This window comes from Macrotis lagotis, chromosome X, assembly GCF_037893015.1.
Source record: "Macrotis lagotis isolate mMagLag1 chromosome X, bilby.v1.9.chrom.fasta, whole genome shotgun sequence".
Lineage (NCBI taxonomy): Eukaryota > Metazoa > Chordata > Mammalia > Peramelemorphia > Peramelidae > Macrotis > Macrotis lagotis.
The window spans coordinates 1,745,619-1,754,480 of NC_133666.1; the positions used below are offsets into that span (position 1 = coordinate 1,745,619).

General features: G+C 47.9%; 1 protein-coding gene across 3 annotated transcripts in view; it reads left to right on the forward strand.

Annotated features, from left to right (window-relative positions):
• The window catches only part of IKBKG (inhibitor of nuclear factor kappa B kinase regulatory subunit gamma), a 35,387-nt gene extending 26,978 nt beyond the window's left edge, over positions 1–8,409 (forward strand). For 2 of the 3 annotated variants that reach the window (XM_074204083.1, XM_074204084.1), the window contains exons 9-14: positions 854–1,006; positions 3,503–3,599; positions 6,380–6,529; positions 6,745–6,887; positions 7,216–7,304; positions 7,711–8,409. In XM_074204083.1, coding sequence (XP_074060184.1) covers positions 854–1,006; positions 3,503–3,599; positions 6,380–6,529; positions 6,745–6,887; positions 7,216–7,304; positions 7,711–7,868 — 790 coding nt within the window. In that variant the 3' untranslated portion in view covers positions 7,869–8,409. The remainder of the gene's footprint in view (positions 1–853; positions 1,007–3,502; positions 3,600–6,379; positions 6,530–6,744; positions 6,888–7,215; positions 7,305–7,710) is intronic. The other variant, XM_074204085.1, reaches the window with a different exon arrangement.
• The last annotated feature ends 453 nt before the right edge of the window (positions 8,410–8,862 follow it).

Sequence of the window (8,862 nt, forward strand, 5' to 3'; positions counted from 1 at the left end):
GCCAGGGCCACTATCTCTTCCACCAGCTCCCTCAAGGCTCAGGATTCTTCCATCTACATTTTTTGCCTTAGTCTCTCCTTTCAGACATCTCAACCTGGATATCCAGAATTCTTTATCTTTCCCCCTAAACCCTCTCCACCTCCTATCCCTCTTGAGGGCAATACCTTGTAGTCCCTCAGCCTCTCAACTGAGGTCTCATTCCAGACTCTTCATTGTTTCTCCCTTCTTCCCCCAAGTTACCTTCAGTGGCTCCTTAGTACCTCCAGGATCAAAGACAAAATATTCTGTCTGACATTCAAAACCCTGTCCCAAATGGCACCAGTCTTAGATCTCATGCCCACCATCCTGTGTATTTGATCCAATGGCGATTGGTTTTCTGGCTTTTCTTTGAACAAGATCCTCCACTTCCCAGCCCTGAGCCTTTTTTCTCTGACTGGCCTACGGCCCCTTCTCATCTTTGCCTCCTGGCGTCCCAGGCTTCCTCCACGATCCAGCTATGGGAAGTCTTTGCTCATCCCCCTAATTCTGGGGCTTTCTCTGTCCCTCACTTGCTTTGTATCTAATGTTTTGCATGTTGTCTCCCCCATGAGACTGGGAGCTCTTTGAGTGCAGGGCCTGGCTTGTGTCTCTCCTTGCCTCTCCAGGGCTTAGAGGAGAAGTTTTGGGTGGGCACTGTGGGTTTAAGAGGGATGGTTATGGGGCAGCCCCAAGCATCCCTAGCCCACAAACCTGACTGGGGACCATTCCGTTGACTGGTGTCTGGCTTGCCCTAGGGGGTTTGACCCCAGTCTCTCTTTCCTCCCATGTCCCTTCATCGACTTCTCTGTCTTCCCTCCGATTCTTCCTGTACAAGAGCCCGGATGGCCAGCGAGAAGGTCAAGCAGCTGGAGAGTGAAAATGAACAGCTGCACAAGCAGCACAGTGTGCAGGTGGACCAGCTGCGCATGCAGACCCAGAATATGGAGGCTGCCTTGAGAATGGAGCGGCAGGCTGCCTCTGAGGAGAAGTGAGCGGGATGTTGTTTTGGGGGGCCCTGGGGGGGAGGCCTGGGAAATGGGGAAGGGGACGGTTTCTGAGAGCAAGCCCTCTGACTGCCTTCAGGCTCACCTTGGCTTCCTCATCCTCTTGATTCTTGAGTTCCTTGTTCTTTTGCTCCCTTCTGCCTCTCCCCGGCAGATAGGGAAGTGGAAATAGTGTGAATACCCTGCTCCAATGTGGAGAGCATGATCCCAAAAGGCTTCATGGGAGCCCTGACCCTACCAACATTGGACTTCCTCACTTTCTTCATCAAGGAATTGGGAATAATGCTACTTGCACTATCGAGCTCCTAGGTAGTTTTGGTGAGAAAAAGGTATTGTTAAATCTGGAGGCAGTGTGTCACAGACGAAAGAACCTTGGTTCTAGGTTCAAATTCCACTTTTGACATCTCTGTGACCTCTTCCAAAGGTTATTTATTTCTCCCTGGATCAGTTTCCTCCTTTGTAATATGAGATTGAATTGAATGACCCCTGAGTTTCCTTCCTAAGATCTAAGACTTAAGATCCTAGGGCTTGCTATAATGACGAGAGGCAGAATATCGTTTATCTTGGAGGCCACTGACTTGAGAGCTAGCTTTGTCTGGATGTTCAACACCAAAATAAGAATGTTACATAGGACCCTTTCAATACCACCTAGCAAGTGTTTTGGGAGAGGAAAAAAAATCTGTTGGACAGACCTCCCCATAACACAAAATTTCCTGACCTTGTTCTTTTTTGGGGGGAAGCCTCAGAGCAATAACAAACCTAAGAAGAAATGGCTCCCTGGTACCCACTTCAGGTGACTCAGTTACCTGATGGATAGCCTCCTTACTTCCTAGAGCCACCAGGTTTCTAATCAGTGTGTGGAAGGTATTGAAAAGACTTCCCTGTTTGGGCAGTAAGGCTTGTTTCCCTCTTGGTCAACACATAGGAAGATTTTGGACCTCACGAGATAATTTGTGGAGCCCCCTTTTATCTTGAAATCTTTTCAGAGGTCTGCATGGACGTCAGTTTGGCCTTCACATTGACTCGTTCACTCCAAGGGTTCTATTCTTGTACTTGAGGAGCCCTTTCTGGGTCCCATGTTATGTTGCCTTTTGGGGCTCCTTTTCGAGGGCCTGGTAGTAGCTAAGCTAGTTGCTAGGGCTTTGCCAGCTTATTTATTGAGTACAAACTCTGGACCAGCTTGAACTGAGCTCTGGAGATAGAAACCAGTCCTCCAGTTGCAAGAGGGAGGCGATGAGTCAGGTCCAAATAGATATGGCAGAGAGAGAAAACCAACAGGCACATCCACATCAAAGCCTCGTAAATTGAGTGTCATTTTAGAGGGATAGAACTTTTCAGTGTGGGAGTGCAGAGGAAGGCCTTGGAGGCAGAGAGGAGGGAGGGAGGCTGGCTTGGCAAGCTGACTTGGAGAGTTAGCCATGCAAATTTGTATAGGATCCTGGAGGCATCTGGAAGCCACTAGGAGAGTGACACGGCCAGATCTGTGCTTAAGGACAATTACTTTGGCAATGGTATCTGGAATGGGGGGGAACTTGAGGCAAGGGAGGCCATTCAGGAGGGAGTTGATATGATCTCGGTCAAAGGTGCTGAGGTCTTGAGCCAAGGGTGGAGCTGAGTAAGTGGGACAAGGGCTGGCTGAGAGAGATGTTAAAGAAGAGAAAGATCTAGCAGCTGAGTGGACATGTGGCCTGACTTTCTGACCCTGAGCCACTGCAAAGATGGTGGTGCCTTTGGAAGGGGGGACAGAGAACAAGCTCCATTTTAGATCCCTTGACATGAAGCATCAGGGCAAGGAAGGCCTTAAGTGTTTAGTACAAAAGGAGCACTTCCCAAATACCCTTTTCCTTCTTTCCTCCTTCCTCTGCCACATCTGGATTGGGTGTTCTGGCTGGACCTAGAAGGGGCTGTGGGGGCCTACCTGGGGAGAGGGAGTTTGCTCACTTAGCAGTTCCATTATTCTGGAGGTCCCATGTTGAGTCTGTGTCCCTTGCCCACAGTTCAGTAAAATCCCAGTACATTTAGCTTCTGATTAGTGGGCAGCTCCTTTGTTTCTTGGTTTTGGCTAACATACAAAAGTGCTGCTCCAGATATTGTAGGTAAGCACTCTCTTTGACCACCCCTTCATTGATGTCTGCTTTATGGGGATCTCAGACATTGACCATTTCCCTCTTTTGCCTTCTTTGCTGGTTTGATTCTCCCGAATATTTTTATTGCAGGGAAATCAAGTGAAATCTACTTAGAGTGGCTGATAGTCCAAGTGGAGGGGGGTGTGTGCACCATCTCCTGGCATTGCATTCTCTGCTTCCTGCCTGCTTCTTGCAGCAGCACTGGAAGAGGACCCTCGTTTCAGAGGAAAACCAAATGGGAGGCATTCTCCAGGAGGGATGACAACTTGTCTTTCTTTCAAATGGTGAACAGGGAATATTAGAGTTAAGGCAGTTGAGTCTTGCTTCTGAAATAAGGCTTCCCGGTCTTTTCAGACGTAAACTGGCCCAATTACAAGTTGCCTACCGCCAGCTCTTTCAGGAGTACGACAACCACATCAAGAACAGCCAGGCCAGCACTGAGCGCACCAGGGTGAGTACACACAATTCCGCCCTGACCTTTCTTCTCCAGCACCTTTAGCACCTTGGAAATGCTGCCTCCCTGTGGTCCAGGGCCCCACGCTTTCACATACGGCAGCTTATGGGAAGGGTGTATGCCATGGTTTATATTCATTTTATTGATGAGCCAGCTGACAGTCAGCGAGAAGATTTGCTGAGGGTCATCGAGCCAGTAAAGGACCCTGTGAAGCTTTAATCCCAGGTTGTCTTGCTTTCTGTCTCATTGCTTTTGTAGTCTTGATTTCTGTTTTGGTCAATGATGGAGGGTCCCCTCCCTGAGAGGTACAGGGTGTATGTGGGAGTGAGGACCAGTTTCAGAGTCTCTTGGTTGATGTGACCCTGGACAAGTGGCTTCACTGCTCTGAATTGCATCCTGTTATCTGGGAAACAGAAAAGAGCTGGCCTGGCCTACTTTCCAGCTAAGTGATGATGATGATGATGATGATGATGATGATGATGATGATGTTTGTCTTTCATTCTCAAAGACCACAACATCAGGGAGGTAATGCCATGATGAGCATGTGCACTGGATTTGAGTGATGGGTGCTGTGCTAAGTCACCAGCCTCACTTTCTCCTCCAGAGCTATCTGGGTCCAGTGGCCAGAGAAGAATCAGGGTGACTGGAGATGGCCCTGGTTATGAGGCAGTCAGGGTTAAGTGACTTGCCCAGGATCACACAGCCAGTAAGTGTCAGTTGTCTGAGGCTAGATTTGAACTCTCATCCTCCGATTCCAAGGCCAGTGCTCTCTCTCCACTGTTTCACCTAGCTACCCTGCCCTCCTAGCTAAGTGACAGAGAAACGGTGGAAGGGCTATACCATGCTTTCTCTGTTCTCCTCTAAGTCTCACAACAATGTGGGAAGAAGTTACAGTTCTCATTTCCATTTTGCAGAAGAGCAAATGGACGTCCAGAGAGGTAGTCAGTAGGCAAGCATTTATTAAAGCCTACTGTGTGCATCTCTATAGAAAGCATTTCTCAGATTCTTAATGCTGGACTTGTATCTGGAGAAGAATTGGGGAGGATCTTATCTCTAAGAATAGTGCTAGAAGCAGAAATGAAGATCTGGTACCAGCCTGGCAACTGGGAGGCTTCTGGGCCTGCCTTATGAACTCCCCACAGCTTGTTTCCAAAATAACCTGGAAACGTATAATGGTGTTGTCAAGTACATACAGAATGGCCCCAAATTGGAACACACAAGCTTTCAATCACACAAAGACTTTTGGGATACCTTGTCTATGGACAGTTTAAAAACCCCCCAAAATGGAGGTATCTTCCACATGAAAAGAAAAGGATTGACATGGGAGGGAGTGGGTCAGCAGATCCCACTGAAGAGAAAGCCGTGTCATCCTTCAACCTGGAAATGAATGAATGGATGGATGTGCCTATCACTGTGTTAAATGCTGACATAGAAGCACAAAAGCAGGCAGAGGAGTTGTCTTAGTAGCAGAGCCAAGCCTCGCTAGAGAGAGAGGGAGCAGATCTGGACAGCAGAACATTGATCCAAAGTCTGGACCTGTGCTACATGGTAAACCATTGTATCGTGTGGGGAATGTGACTTGGGTTTGGATCATGTTGTGACTGTGACTGTCATGTTTCCCTGGGCCTGTTTTTCTCATCACACTTTTAGAAGCTCTATAATGTATTGAAATGGGAGCTGTTACTGTTGCTGCCTCTCATGCATTATCTGTTAAGCACCCACTAAAGTTCTAAGTACGAAGGTTACTCACAGAAGCGTCCCTACAAAAGTCAGTCTCTGCTGTCAGGGAGTGCCTGATGTAAGGGCTGCCCTGCAGGTATATGGGGAGGGTCTGCTAAATGTTGACAGGTGCTGTCCTGCCGCTCCTTCTGAATGAGTCTCCTTTCCTTTCTTGGCATACGCTGTGACGAATTCATGTCCCCCCTAATCTGTGGCACTCGGGCCCAAGACCAGTGCTTGCCCTCAATCACCTCTCCTTTTGGCCACTAGGTAGCCTACTACACGAGTTTGGAGGTTGCTATTCATCATCTAGTAAGGTTTTGGTCCCCTCCAGTTGTTTTTCACAGGTCTAGCCAGGCTTACTCATCTTGGATTGGTGCAGGAAATATTTGGGGGCTTTCCATTTTATGCCTGTCAAATGTGGCCTGATGTTGAGATCTTTTTGGATTACACATTTCTCTCATCTGACTCTTCCCTTCACACTGGATTTTTCCTCACTGTAGGTGGCAGAGTTAGAACCTGGGAAGAACTGTCACATAGAAATAATTCTAAGCAGAGGGCCAATTCTCTAGTAATACTGGTTAGATTATGGGCTGGCCAGACCATAGGGTAAGAGTTCATGCTAAGGCAGAAACTATGAAAGGGAGCAAGAGAGGATTTCTAGAAATGGCTGGAGCAGCCTCCTAAGGGGACCCATGTTATTCATTTGTTTCAGTTGTGTCATGACGCCATTTGGGGTTTTCTTGGCAGAAATATTGGAATGGTAGTCTTCTGCAGCTCATTTTACAGATGAGGAAACTGAGGCAGACAGGTGAAGGGACTTACTCGAGGTCCCACTTAGTGTCTTAACTCAAATTTGAACTTGGATCTTCCTGACTTCAGGCCTGCCTGCCCCGTGTAGTGCCACCTAGCTGCCCCAAGGGGACATAGACTCTGGTATATTTGTTACAAAGTCAGTTTCATTGCTGGAGTGGAGAAAGCTCTACAGAGAATGTTCCTTGGCAAACTTCTGGGTTTACTGAGTGGAACTCAGTTGACTTCTCTTGATTTCTCTTTAGGGAATGGATCTTCAATTGGAAGACCTTAAGCAGCAGTTGCAACAGGCAGAAGAGGCCCTGGTAGCCAAACAAGAATTGATCGACAAACTCAAGGAGGAGGCTGAACAACACAAGACAGTGATGGAGACCATCCCGGTCCTGAAGGCCCAGGTCAGCAAAGAGGGGTGCATAGAGGGGGCTAATGGACTGAAAGAAGAGACCCCTCTCCTGCTGCTGTTTTCTGGCAGTCTGGAGGGACCTGGGCCTTTTCTAAGGCTCTGCCAGGAGGGCCCAAATGTAGGCGGCTCCCACAGAGCAGGGCCTGAGTTTGAAGAAGTACTTCACTGGGCCTGACTGCTCAGAAGCCCCCATTCTTCTGCCTCCAGGCAGATATCTACAAGGCTGACTTCCAGGCCGAGAGGCAAGCCCGGGAGAAATTGGCAGAGCGGAAGGAACTTCTGCAAGATCAGCTGGAGCAGCTCCAGAGGGAGTATAGCAAACTGAAGGCCGACTCGAAAGAAACTACCCGGTAAGTCACCCAGCTTGGCCCAAGCTGTGACAAAGGCTTTCATCTCTCCTGCCTATTTTACTCCCTCTGAGACGTCCAAAAGGAAACGGGCTTGTGGTAGCAGAATTCCTCATGAAGCAGAGCTGGTTGGTTTCAGTTTGGGGCTAGGCCAGACTGGCTAACATCCATCTCTATCAGAAGAAAGTTGTCCTTGCAACAAGTTTTCAGGGGAATTATAGCCACCTTGCCTTTTGCTGCCGAGGAAATAGAAACAGGAGAGAAATGATTCTAGAAGCCTGGGGTGGGGTGGGTTGGAGGGACACAACTACTTACTCATTTATTTGCCAAGGGCTATGAACACAACTTTCTGCTTTCAAAGTATTGAAGACATGAGAAAACGGCATGTAGAGAACTCCCAGCCAGCCTTGCCTCAGCCAGGTAAGTCCTAAGGTCCTTGATCCTTTAGCCAAAGATATTGTGGTTGTATAAGGTTTGAGGAGGGGTGGGGGGGGAAGGCTTCCTGTTCCAAAAATCATAACTTAGCAAGGGAAATGAACCACTTGGTCTACTTTACTGTGTTCTAATGAGGCTGCACCTGATAGACTTGGGGAACTGGGCCCAACTTTGTGTGCCTATGGGAATTCAAATGATGCACTGGGAGGTAGGTCTTCTTCCCCATTCACTTTGCCCTCCACTTGGGTCAAGGAACTAGCTCCTTAGCACAGAAACTTTAGGGACCCATGGCAGAAAAGTGGTCTGGGCTCATGTTTCCTTTAGGGACCAATACTTTTCTCTCATTTCCCTAACTTGGTGGCTGTGACTAATGGTTGTTTTCTTCTCTTAGTTCATCTTATCAATCATCACCTTTCGTTTCATCCCATGCCTCTGGGCCAGAGGAGAAGTCTTCCGGACAAACAGCCTGATTTTTGTTGTCCAAAATGTCAGTATCAGGCCCCAGATATTGACACCCTGCAGATCCATGTCATGGACTGTATCGAATGATACCTGTCCCACACCGTGAACCAAATCCAGCTTGCCATAGCCCATGCTTGCTTTTTGCTTGCCTAGCCCTCTGATAAAACATTAGTGATCTCCATTTGACCGTGAGCTTAGAAGAGATGGTGAAATGGCCCTCCTTCATTTAGGTTGCCTCTCTGCCTGCCCTGGCTTGGATAGCTAACCTTATCTCAAATTAAGTGGAGCAGGAGCATCAGAAGATTGAAGCTCTAGAACTGGAAGCTATCCAGCCTAAGTCTTCCTCCACCCCCCTGCTCCCCCCCCAATTTTACAGAGGAGAAACTGAATCCCACAGAGGTCAAGTTACATAGGTCAAAGCATTGGAATCCAGTTCCTTTGACTCTGGCCTGCACTACCTCCCAGTTTTGCCACCTTTCAGTTGAAACAGGCAGCAGGAGCAGGGGAAGGGATGCAACTGCTTGCCCCTCCATGGTTATTCTCAGTGTCCAAGCATTGATTAAGGTGCAGCTGGGGCCAGTCTAGAGTAGTTGCCATCTCTATGGTGCTCTGAAGGTTTGTCCCAAGCTTTATATGCTTTCGTTTGAGAGGCTTAGGTATTCTTTCCCATTTTACACATGGGGCAACAAGTTTAGAAGTGAAGAGACTTGAGGGTCTTGCATTTGAATCCAGGTCCTCCTGCCTTTAGGTTCAGCATCCTAGCACTAATCCCCACCCCTGTGGAGAACCCATGCTTGGAAACGTTTCAGTCAATACCAAAGATTTCGATCACACTGAACTGGGATTCTAGCACTTTTGTTGTATGTTGGCCCAGATGAACTCACTGGGTTATTTTTCTTCTTTCTTGCTGCATTCAGACTTTGATAATGTGCCTCTTGACCTGATTTTGATGCTTAAAACTTGGACTGAGTATACCAGTAGCTGATGTGCACTTACTGGATATAGACTTGCCATTCTTTCCTTCAACTTGGAATGGAGAGATTGGGTTCAGCTACTATTGCTCACTTCTAGACTTGATTTA